The 13,309-nt window shown below is 37.3% G+C and overlaps 1 protein-coding gene across 2 annotated transcripts in view; it reads left to right on the plus strand.

The window, feature by feature from the left end:
- RGL1 (ral guanine nucleotide dissociation stimulator like 1) overlaps positions 1-13,309 on the plus strand; it is a 291,746-nt gene that overhangs the window by 197,270 nt on the left and 81,167 nt on the right. For both annotated transcript variants that reach the window (XM_068541388.1, XM_068541387.1), the window contains one exon: positions 371-579. In XM_068541388.1, coding sequence (XP_068397489.1) covers positions 371-579 — 209 coding nt within the window. The remainder of the gene's footprint in view (positions 1-370; positions 580-13,309) is intronic.

Genomic DNA, 13,309 nt, shown 5'->3' on the forward strand with positions numbered 1-13,309 from the left:
ACTTACTGTGGAACAGTACAAAGGGAGTGATTGATAAAGATTTGCTAAACTTGATCCTGGGGTCATAGAAAGCATTCTTGACAGAATATGCCAGCAACCTAGTTCTTGATAGGGAAGTAAGTAGAAGCACATGTAACCTCTATGAAGTAATACCTCTACTTCTAGAGAGGAAGGGAATGCACATACCACCCCTACACGCCCCCCGCCCGCCCATCCCACTCTACTACACTCCCAGGTGAGAGGATTGCCTTACCTGACTTCCTGTAGGGAAATGAAGAGTAAGGGAAAACATGCTTCAACTACTTCAATGTTTTCAGTTTTACCTTAGGGAGTCATTCCTCCTGATCAAAATCATGAATTTATTGTACAGGTTGAAGGCGACCAGCTGCCTCCGGGGCATACAGTCAGTCAGTATGAGACGTGTAAGATCAGGACCATAAAAGCTGGCACGTTGGAGAAGCTCGTGGAGAACCTGCTGACGGCTTTTGGGGACAATGACTTTACCTACATCAGCATCTTCCTGTCAACGTACAGAGGCTTTGCCTCCACTAAAGAAGTGCTGGAGCTGCTGCTGGACAGGTAAGAACCTGAAGCGGTGTGAGAGGCGACAGAAAGGTCAGGCTGTTTGCAGAGCGAAGGCATGAGGTTCTGAATCGCCTGCACTTGGTATGCTGAGAGAGAGACGCGTGAGGAAGGGTTACCTGGAAGGAAGGACCTTTGGCACAAAGGGCATGGAGATGATTCAGGAGCTTCTTCACGGTCCATTTCACGGTAAAAATATCTCACAAAAACATCTATAAAAGAGTTAGGGGTACCTATCATAAAGGTAGATTCAATTGTTTATAGATTTCAGTTATCATTTGCCGCTCTAAAATTTTCTCCATATTTTCATAATTTTCTAAATTAGTCAGTTAACCAGGAATCTTATTGGGTTGTTGTGAGAATTAAAAGTGCTAAATGCACTATTAACAGTCACCATGTATTGGCTGCTTTACGGGTATGCACAGACATATCGTCCTTGATCTATGTTGTTAAGTCATATGTTACGTAGAATAAATAGAGCAGTGTACATTATAATTCACACATTGATAATTGATAGCTGTATCTCCCCCCATGATTTTTGTTTTATTTATATAATTAAGCTTGATCTTTTAAAAATTATTATTAAATTGACTTGATATTGGGAAGAAGAAAACTGTCAGCTAAACGGTTGCTTTAGAATCATGAGCGCCCTCATCCACATCCTTGTATTCTGGGGTTTCCTGCATAAGGAAGGAAGGAAGGAAGGAAGGAAGGAAGGAAGGAAGGAAGGAAGGAAGGAAGGAAGGAAGGAAGGAAGGAAGGAAGGAAGATAGGGTGTTCTGTTTGACTTAGTGAATATTGATTTTTAACTAGATTTTTTAAATTTTGAAAGTAATAGATGCTCGTGTTAAAAATTCTTATACCATAGAAGGGTATAAAAAGAAACATTAATGTTTTCTCATATTACTACTTTTTCCTAAATAACGTTTATTAGGTTTTTTAAAATACGTGGAAGTAGGAAGAAAAAAAATAAACAGACACAGACTGTAACCTAATTAGGCAGATAACACATATTAACATTTTAAAAATAGAAGTAATCCATGTATATAAAGTTCAAACAATTCAGAAAATTATGAAAAAAAAGTAAGAAATTAAAAGAAAAAATTTCTATTTCCCCAAGTCCCATTTCCAGTCCCATTCTTCCTGAATAATAACTGTAAATTATTCCTTCTGTATTATTCCCAAGTTTTTCTGGGTGTATATAAATGTGTGCTTATATATTTTAATTTATGTATGATATTTATCATATATATTTACGATATAAATAGAATCATAGTACACAGTGTGTTCTGCACCTTGCTTTCTTCGCTTATCTTTATCTTGGAGATTTTTTTACTCAGTAAGTTCTTCAACATATATAAAGGGCTTAGAACAGCGGCTGGCATAGTGAAAGCTCAAGAAGTGTAAGTTATTGTTATTTTAAAGTCAGCACATGTAGATAGATTTACTATATTCTTTTCAGTGGCTTTACAGTACTTATTGAATGGAATATTCTATGGATGGACAGTTAAGCTCTCTCCAGTTTAATTTGTTTTTAAACTTTTAAACAATGCTGCAAAGAGTGTCTTTGAGTATATATTTTCTAAGTATTTGTTTGAGGACTCTATAGGATAATTTCATAGAAGAGCAACTGATGGGTCAAAACATATAAGCATTTTAAAACGTGAAAGATGTTGCTAGACTGCCCTCCAGAAAGTTGTACCAACCACTCTCCTGTGCATAGGAAATGAGAGTGTCCCTTTGCTTTCCCTACACTCTTGCCAGCTGTATTTTCATGTCTACAATGGAAACCATCTCTGCTATCATCTGTCCATTGAAAAGTAGCTCATTGTTTTTATATTTATGTTTCTTACATTTATGAGGGAGGTATAGCATGTTTTAAAATACTTATTGGTCATTTGTGTTTTTTGTGAACTCTCTGTTCATACCCTTATTTTTAGTTTGGACTATTGTTATCTAATTGTTGATCATCTAATTGTAACTCTTTGTATATTATCAAAATTAGGTTTTTTTGCCTATCATATGTTGGAAATATTTTTTTTCTAATTTGTCCCTTAGTTTTAAAAGTTGTTTACAAATATTCTTTTTTATGAAGACAATAAAAATTTTTTATGCAGTCATGTTTATCGGTCTTAAGAAAGGCCTTTAATAATCTAATTCTGTTACGATGTGAATAAGGTTATTGATAACAGTGAGTTTTTCTCAAGATATTTTCCTCATAGATGCATATAGAGTGAAATCGTTTGGACCAATGGTTATTGATATGTTCATATTCAGGAACATTCACAAAATGTCTATACTTTATTATGCAGTGATCCAGTTAAGATAACTCTGGACTTCGACATAGGTGGGAAGTTCCGTAGTTTTTTTTTCACATAGCAGTACTTAAAATATTAAGCCTGGAGTATAAACCTGTGGGATTAGTGAGTCATTTCTTTCATAGTTTGTTTGCTTGTATAGTACCTCACACCTATAAATAGAACCTGAAGAATTATATGAATTTTCTTTCCACTGTTTCATATTTATAAAAAGGATGCAGTTTGCTAACTGTTGGCAGGCGGTATGAGGAAATAGGTCAACACATCAAAAACTCCTACAAGTTTTCTTTGGAATTGGTAACCTCTTCTGCTTATGGGGTAACTCCATTGATAATAGGCCACAGATGTCCATAGTCAGTAAAAGAGTACATGTGAATTCCAGCTGCTCATCATAAATAGTGGGCATACACACAGGAACTAGAGTGTTTAGTCTGTGGCTCATGTACATCCAGCTTTTATTTGATGATTTTAAAAAATCGGTTTGTTCTCCTATCACGGTGGGTAGACATTTTTGGATTGTTAAAATATTACTAGATGACAATTGTTAAATAACAGAATCAACATGAATTCAAATTACATTTAATTCAAACAATCATTTAAGGTATAACTGAATGAAGAGTTAAGATATATCTTGAACTGTTTAGGTAGGCCAAGGCTTGACCTTGAATTTAATCTCATAGTCAGATCCTTTGATTCTGACATGAGTGGAATCAACACGTACTGAATGTCTATAAAATACCCAGTGCTCTGCAAGACACCATATGGACGAAGCAGAAATTTGAGACTTGGTAAGTTCTCACCCTTGTGATGAATTTACTGTGAAGCTGCTGGTATTTAACCTCCAGGGGCCCTCACTTGCAGTACACTCTACGTAATTTATATTCATAATTTTATATTATTTTTCTTAGCGAGGACCCCTCAGATTATATATGCTGGCCCCGCAAAACATGGATCCACCCTGACAACTTAATATTTTACTGCAAAAGATAATTACATGCAGAAAACAAGTAGACAACTACTTAAAATGGTGTAATAGTGAAACTCTGACATGTTCTACAGAAGTTCAGAGAAATAAATCCCACTTATTTTGCTTCCTCTGCAGAAATTTGGATTTGTCCATATATGTACAAACTTCATTATAAATATTTCTTCCTCATTCCATTTCCTACTCACTCTTATATCCCATGGCCAAATGTTAATCTTTGATTTTAACCAAAATGCAGATTCTGTGAAACACTGGGTTCTTAAATTGGTTGTTGGGGGTTTTTAATGTCTGTAATTGGGAGGTAAGCAGTAAAGCTGCATGAACTTGCCTTTTCTGAAAATAAGCTAGATACTCTATTTTATTTTTAGTAAATTGTGATAGACTTGTTTTTGGGTCTCTGGTGTTCTGATGTGATCTTTAAAATGATTTCTCTTGGATTCTTAATAGTAGATTACTTATCCTTTGTGAAATTAACACCAAGAAGTTATTACGGGATGTGCTAATCCTAACCAGTCATGAATGAATTGAAGGCAGATGCTGTGGCATTTATTTCCCTCCAGAGAAAAGTATATTTGAAATCAAGCTTTGATTTTTCTTAAGTCTTCCGATCGTGTGGCTTTTCTCATATGGAGCTGTTTGCTTTCTGTGATTTAAAAATATTTTTAATAGTTCTTTTCATTTTACTAATATGAGCCTTTGTGATGACCAGTGGACAGTGGTTTGAAGTCATATATGGCTAATTCCTTGTGTTTGCTTTATCCCTTACTTGGGGGTGATCAGCAGTGAACAAGAAATCCTGTTTTCTGTGCTTCTCACTGTGGCTCAGAGTTAATTCTAGGGCTCATTGGCTTCCTTTTAACCTAAGAGAAAGTTTGAGTTGTGGTTTAGCTGTGTTGGGGCTTTGAGATTTTATTTTTTCTAACTTTAAACATACATTTCACTTAAAAATATATTCTTCCCACCATACCATTAAAAAAAAAAAAAAAAAGTGAGGAAATTGGATACCACTGAAAATACCCAACCTCAAATGTAGGGAGAAACCTACTTCAGCTAGTGAACCTCACTGAGAACCATGAAGTGTCTATACAAATATCTAGATTTTTCTTCAGATAGCTGTCACGTAAGCTACTTTTGGGCTCTTTCTTGGTCATTCTCTCTTTCTCTGGTATCAGGAATGAGCAGAACTGCCAAGGACAAACGTAATGGGGTGAACTAAATCTCTAGAAACTTCTGCTAAGCCGCTAATGGCACTCAGGTCACAGTTTGGAAAGGACTGAGTAAGAATCTGAATTGCCCCTTCATTTTGAGTGAATTCTCCCAGTGGAGGACTTTTAGAGAATAAAGGTTGAAGCCATCCCATAAACACTATGCTTTTAAGACCAATCTGACTTGAATTTGCTTGCTTTAGGTCGTAGGGAGGAGACTGATTCAGTGGGTCTTTGAACTTATTTCTTATTCCCATGTTTGATTGCCATGCATTTTCACAGACTTTTATCTTATTTAGTTCATTTATCATTACCTGCATGTTTACAGATAAGAAAATTGAGGCTCAGAAACATTCAGTCAGTAAGAGGCAGAGTTGGAATTAAAACCTATCTCTTTCCGACTTGGAAGCTCTTTTCAAGCACACCAAATCACCTCCCATGTCATTTAAAGTGTCATTTAAGGGACTTCCCTGGTGGTCCAATGGCTAAGACTCCGCGCTCCCAATGCAGGGGACCCGGGTTCGATCCCTGGTCAGGGAACTAGATTCCACATGCAGCTAAGAGTTCGTATGCGGCAACTAAACATCCCGCATTCCACAATGAAGATCCCACGTGCTGCAGCTGAGACCCGGCGCAGCCAAATAAATAAATATTCTTTAAAAAGTCATTTAAAAATGTTACTTTAAAAAAAATTAATTAATTAAAGAGAGCACGGGCTCTAGGCACGCGGGCTTCGGTAGTTGTGGCACACGGGCTCAGTAGTTGTGGCTCGCGGGCTCTAGAGCGCAGGCTTAGTAGTTGTGGCGCACGGGCTTAGTTGCTCTGCGGCATGTGGGATCTTCCTGGACCAGGGCTTAAACCCGTGTCCCCTGCGTTGGCAGGCGGATTCTTAACCACTACGCCACCAGAGAAGTCCCCGTGTTAGTGTTATTTTTAAAGAAAGCGATGATTTGGATATCCCACTCAGCTATCCTTTTCTCTATTACCTCAATTGATTTTCCTTGGAAACTGGATTTCCTGAGGAATACTCCCTTCACACAGTAGTGAGCAAGTCATTTGAACATCAGTGCTCCTATTCATCCATCCATTGAAATGATATTTACCAGGTGTTTAATATCTACCATGTATTGTGCAAGGTGCTGTGCATATAATGGTAAACAGACTGGTCATGACTCCTGCCCTCTTCATGCTTAATGGCTGAGAGTAACATTAAATAAGTATACAAACAAATGTGTGTAACTAAAATCGATACAATCCTTGGGAGGTAAGAGCTAGGTTCTATGACAGAGACAATAAGAGAGGATTGCGTGGGGGAGGAGGATATTATCAAAACAAAACTGGATGTTGGCCAGTGATATTAGATGGTTAGATAGGTCATGGACCATCAAGGTCCCTGCTGGGTCCACGTGTCTGGAGTGTTTCTGTTTGTTTGATGTACTCAGACCAAATCCCCTGACCTGAATGTACTACTTCCCAAAGAGAACTCTTCTTGGAGGGTAGGGAGATAGCAAGTGAAGAAGCCTGGGAGGATTTATGCAGATATATTACCACTATGGGGATAGTAATCTTAAATCCATATTTTATGACACCTGGAGTAGTAACACCTTCATGTGTAAAAGCTGATGCACCACCAATAACCAGCAAGAATGGAGCTGCCCTTGCCAGTGAAGCCAGTTCCTCCACGGCATAGAGAAAGCGATCAAATATAAAACTTGAAAACATTTTATTTATTTCCATAGATTTTGTCGTAAGTGCCGAATATGCTTCCCCTTCCTTTCAGAGTCTGAAGATATTTTATGGGAAAAGCAGTTTTCCAGTCTTTCTTTTAGTCATGAGATTTATGCCTGAGGTATAGTGATGGTTAAGAGCATGGGCTTGGGCGTCAGAAGATGAATTTGATTCCGGTTTTGCACTTCTTACTTGCTCTGCGGCATTGGGCAGGTTGCTTTATCTTACTAGCTTCATTTCCTTATCTATAAAATGAGTGAAAAATAACCCTAAGTTATAGGGCTATTATGAGGGTTAAGCTTGATAATATAAAATTCTTAGTATAGTGGCTGGCAACTATTAAGTGCTTAAGAGATTATCATTACCTTGTTTTCCTTTCTTCGTGGCACTTATCACTATTTGAAAGTACCTTTCTTATTTTTTTTAATAGAAAAATTTTAAAAATATATTTTTATTTATTTATTTATTGGCTGTGTCGGGTCTTAGTTGCGGCACAAGGGATCTTCATAGCGGCATGTGGGCTTCTCTCTAGTTGCAGTGCACTGGCTTCTCTCTAGTTGTGGCACGCGGGCTTAGTTGCCCCACAGCATGTGGGATCTTAGCTCCCTGATCAGGGCTCGAACCATCGTCCTCTGTATTGCAAGACGGATTCTTAACCACTGGACCACTAGGAAAATCCCTGAAAGTACCTTTCTTGTTTATCTTGCTTATTTCCTGATAGCTGCCCCTATGCAGAGACCATGTCTGTTTATTTCACTGCCTTACCCTTAGAGAGGAACGGTATCTGGCAGTAGATGCTTAGGAACTATTTGTCTAACAAATAAATAATCACTGTTATTCATGCCTATTATGAGCAGATGCATTGGAAGATACAACAGTGAACATTACCCAGCCTCTGCCTACATTTAGTGGGAGAGACAAATAAATCTATAGACTCATACCGTTACTGTCAAGGCAGTGAGGGCTCAATGTGTGTTTTAAAAAAAATAGACTGTTTTCAGAATTACCATATGATCAGGCAATCCCACTCCTGGGCATATACCCTGACAAAACTATAATTCAAAAAGATACATGCACCCCTATGTTCACAGCAGCACTATTCACAATAGCTAAAACATGAAAACAACCTAAATGTCCAACAGATGAATGGATAAAAAAAAAATTGTGGTACATATATACAATGGAATACTACTCAGCCATAAAAAAGAATGAAATAATGACATTTGCAGCAACATGGACGCTAGAGATTATCATACTAAGTGAAGTAAGTCAGAAAGAGAAAGACAAATGCCGTATGATATCACTTATATGTGGAATCTAAAATATGGCACAAATGAACCTGTCTACAAAACAGAAACAGACTCACAGACATAGAGATCAGACTTGTGGTTTCTGGGGGCAGGGAGGGAGAGGGATGGACTGGGAATTTGGAGTTGGTAGATGCAAACTATTACATTTAGAATGGATAAATGACAAGGTCCTACTGTATAGCACAGGGAAATATATCCAATCTCCTGGGATAAACCATAATGGAAAAGAATATTAAAAAAAGAATGTATGTATGTGTAAAACTGAATCACTTTGCTATACAGCAGAGATTGGCATAACATTGTAAATCAACTATACTTCAATAAAAAAATTGATGATTTTTTAGAGAAGTTTTAGGTTCACAACAAAATTAAGTGGAAAGTACAGAGACTTCCCATATAACTCCTGCACCCAATCATGCCCCCACTATCAACATTCCCCCACCAGAATAGTACACTTATTATAATCATTGACACATTATTATTACCCAAAGTCCATAGTTTACATTAGGATTCACTCTTGGTGTTGTACATTCTGTGGGTTTGGACAAATGTATAATGACATGTGTCCATCATCATAGTATCATACAGAATAGTTTTGCTTCACTAAAAATCCTCTGTGCTCTGCCTCTGCATCCCTCCCTACCCTACCCCAGTCCCTGTCAATCACTGATACTTTTACTGTCTCTATAGTTTTGCCTTTTCCAGAATGTTTTATTGTTGGAATCATACAGTATGTAGCCTTTTCAGAATGGCTTCTTTCACTTAGTAACATGCAATTAAGGGTCCTTCATGTTTTTTCAAAGCTTGATAGCTCATTTCTTTTTAGTGCTGAATAACATTCCATTGTCTGAATGGACCATAGTTTATTGACCCACTCACCTACTGAAGAACATCTTGGTTATGTCCAAGTTTTGGCAGTTATGAATAAAGGTGCTGTAAACATCCATGTGCAGGTTTTTGTGTAGACATAAATTTTCAGCTCTTTTGGGTAAATACCAAGGAGCAAGAATTTTGGATCATACGGGAAAAGTATGTTCAGTTTTGTAAGAAATTGTTAAACTTTCTTCCAAAGTGGCTGTACCATTTTGTTTTCCCACTAGCAGTGAACGAGAGTTCCTGTTGCTCCACACGCTTGTGAGCATTCGGTATTGTCAGTGTTTTGGATTTTTGGCTATTCTGGTTCTTTTGCCTCTCCGTATATACTTTAGAATCAGTTTGTCAAAATCCACAGAATAACTTGCTGGGATTTTGATTGTGATTGCATTGAATCTATAGATTGAGTAGGGAAGAACTGGCTTGACAGTATTAAGTCTTCCTATCCGTGAACATGGAGTCTCTCTCCCTTTATTTAGTTCTTCTTTGATATCTTTCATCAGAGTTTTATAGTTTTCCTTATATAGATCTTGTGTATATATATATATATATATATATATATATATATATATATATATATATATATATATTCTAGATTTATACCTAAGTATTTTAATTTGGGGGGGAGGGTGCTGATGTAAAGGGTAATATTTTTTTAAAAAAATTTTTATTGGGGTATAGTTGATTTACAGTATTGTGTTAGTTTCAGGTGTACAGCAAAGTGAGTCAGTTATACATATACATATATCCACTCTTTTTTAGATTCGTTTCCCATATAGGCCATTACAGAGTATTGAGTAGATTTCCCTATGCTATACAGTAGGTCCTAATTAGTTATCTATTTTATATATATAGTAGTGTGATGTGTCAATCCCAGTCTTCCAATTTATCCCTCCCCCACCCCCCCGTAACCCCGGAACCATAAGTTTCTTTTCTTTTTTTTTTTTTTCTTTTATTCAACATGTGGGGTTTTTTTGTATTTTTTTGTTTTTTGTTTTTTTTTCTTTTTAATTTTATTTATTTATTTATTTATGGCTGTGTTGGATCTTCGTTTCTGTGCGAGGGCTTTCTCTAGTTGCGGCAAGCGGGGGCCGCTCTTCATCGCGGTGTGCGGGCCTCTCACTATCGCGGCCTCTCGTGTTGCGGAGCACAGGCTCCAGACGCGCAGGCTCAGTAGTTGTGGCTCACGGGCCCAGTTGCTCCGCGGCATGTGGGATCCTCCCAGACCGGGACTCGAACCCGTGTCCCCTGCACTGGCAGGCAGATTCTCAACCACTGCGCCACCGGGGAAGCCCCCATAAGTTTATTTTCTACATCTGTAACTCTATTTCTGTTTTGTAAATAAGTTCATTTGTAGCCTTTTTTTTTTTTTTTAGATTCCACATATAAGTGATATCATATGATATTTGTCTTTCTCTGTCTGACTTACTTCACTCAGTATGATAATCTCTAGGTCGATCCGTGTTGCTGCAAATGAAGGGTAATATGTTTTTAATTTCAAATTCCACTTGTTTACTGCTGGTATATAGGAAAGTGATGGACTTTTGCATGTTAACCTTGTATTCTGCAATCTTGCATACTAGTTCCAAAAGCTTTTGGTTGATTCTTTTGGATTTTCTATATAGACAATCATGTCATCTGTTATCTCTTCCTTCCCAGTCTATTGATATATACCTTTTATTTCCTTTTCTTTTCTCTTTGCATCAGCAAAGACTTCCTGTGCAATGTTTAAAAGCAGTGTGAGAGGAGACATCCTTGCTTAGTGGGAAAGCTTTGCATTTCTCAGTGTTAAGTATGATGTTAGCTATATTTATGTAGATGTTATTTATCAAGTCGAGGAAATTTCTTACTATTCCTAGTCTGCTGAGAGTTTTATCATGAATGGATGTTGGATTTTGTCATATGCTGTTTCTCATCTACTGATATGATCATGTAATTTTTCTTCTTTAGCCTGTTGATGGGGTGGATTACATTAACTGATTTTCAAATGTTGAACCAGCTTTGCATACTTGGAATAAATCCCTCTTGGTTGTGCCTTGTTTGATTCAGTTTGCTAATATTTTAAGGATTGTTGCATCTGTGTTCATGAGAGATCTTGGTCCATAGTTTTCTTTTCTTATAATGTCTTTGCCTGGTTTTGGTATTAGGGTAAAGCTGGCCTCATAGAATGAGTTATGTAGCAGTCCCTCTGATCCTGTCTTCTGAAAGAGATTGTAGAGAATTGGTAAAGTTTCTTTATTAAATGTTTGGAAGAATTCATCAGCGAACCCCATCTGGATATGGTGCTTTCTGTTTTGGAAGGTTATTGATTATTGATTAAATTTCTTTAATAATACAGGTCTATTCTGATTGTCTATTTCTTCTTGTGTGAGTTTTATGTAGATATGAATTTCTGACCTATATCACTTTCCTACTCCTTGAAGAATTTCTTTTAACATTTCTTGCAAGGCAGACCTACTGGCAACAAATCCCCTCAGTTTTTGGTTGAGAAAGTCTTTCTTTCTCTTTCACTTTTAAAGAGTAATTTTGCAGAGTAAAGAATTCTAGGCTGGTATTTTTTTTCCTCTCAACACTTTAAATATTTCTTTTCTTGCTTTCTGAGGAGATGGCATATATAATTCTTATCTTTGCTCCTTTTTAGTTAAAGTTAAGGTTTGTTTTTTGCTCTGGCTTCTTTCAAGATTTTTTATTTATCTCTGATTTTCTGAAGTTTGAATATGTAGTGTTTTTGTCATTTATCCTGCTTGGTGTTCTTTGAGCTTCCTGGATCTGTGTTTTGTGTCTGATGTTAATTTGGGGGAAGTTCTCAGTCATTATTCCTTCAAATATTGCTTCTATTCCATTCTCTTTCTTCTCCTTCTAGTATTCCCATTACACATATGTTATGCCTTTTGTAGTTGTCCCATGGTACTTGATATTCTGTTCTGGTTTTTTCTTTTCTTTTTTTTTTTTTTTTTTGGTTTATTTGTTTGTTTGCTTGCTTTTCAGTTTTAGAACTCTTTTCTTATCCTCAAGCTCAGAGATTCTTTCTTCAGCCATGCCCAACCTATTAATGAGCCCCTAAAAGGCATTCTTCATTTCTGTTACAGTGTTTTTGATCTCTAACATTTCTTTTTGATTCTTACGTAGAATGTTCATCTCTTTGCTTATATTATCCATCTGTTCTTATATGTTGTCTACTTTTCCGATTAAATTTCTTAGCGTGTTAATCATGGTTTTTATAAATTTCTGGTCTGATAATTCTACCATTCCTGCTATATCTGACTCTTGTTCTGATGTTTGTTCGGTCTCTTCAAAATGTGCTTTTTTGCCTTTTAGCATGCCTTGTAATTTTTGAATAAAAGGTGGATATGATGTACCAGGTGGAAGGAAATGGCATTCAGTAATGTAGTTGTAATGTACGGGGGTGGGGGACAGGAAGGCATCCTGTAGTCCTGTGATTAGCTTTTAGTCTTTTGGTCAGCCTGTGCCCCTGGACTGGGAACTTCACCAGTGCTTCTCTGTTGTTTTTATTTCCTCCCTTAGGGCAAGGGTGGCTAGAAGGGCCTGGAGACGGGTATTTCCTTTCCCCCATGTGGAAGGCTAGAGAAGACTAGAGTTAGGTATTTTCCTTACCCACGGTAGGTGAAGCTCTGACAAAGCCCCAGCAGGTTAGACTCTGGTAAAATTTTTTGTCCTGAGGGCAGGTGTTGTTAAGAAGAACAGAGTGCTCTAGTGTATTTCAGAATGGTTCCTTTTCCCCTTCCCTTGCTGGAAGTATGAGGAGGTTTTCCCCCCATATTAACTATGATAACCTGGTCAAGTTCCTGGAGGTAAAACTCATAGAAGTGTGGTGCTCTGTCTACGACTGGGTCCCCCTGGAGTTTTTATCCCTCAGACTTGTCCACACTAAGTCTGCAGCAATTCATCAATTACAGTTCAGAATTTGTTTCCCATGGAGATTTCTGCTCTGCTATGTTGTGGTTTTCTGTATCTGTCTGACTGTCTCTTCACTTTTAGTGGGCATGGGTTTGCCTTGTGACCTCACTTCTCTGATGGATCTAAGAAGAGTTGTGGATTTTTCAGTTTGTTCAGCTTTTTACGTGTTGTTAGGATGAAGTGGTGACTTCTAAGCTCCTTACGTGCTAGACTGGAAACTGGAAGTCCTCTTTTGCCCATTTTTTAATCAAGTTGTTCATTTTCTTATTGTTGAGTTTTAAGAGTTTTTGTACATTTTGGATAACAGTTCTTTATCAGTTATGCCTTTTGCAAATATTTTCTCCCTGTCTGTGGCTTATCTTATCAGTTTCTCGATTGAATGTGTACTTT

The sequence above is a fragment of the Eschrichtius robustus genome, chromosome 3 (assembly GCF_028021215.1).
Source record: "Eschrichtius robustus isolate mEscRob2 chromosome 3, mEscRob2.pri, whole genome shotgun sequence".
NCBI lineage: Eukaryota > Metazoa > Chordata > Mammalia > Artiodactyla > Eschrichtiidae > Eschrichtius > Eschrichtius robustus.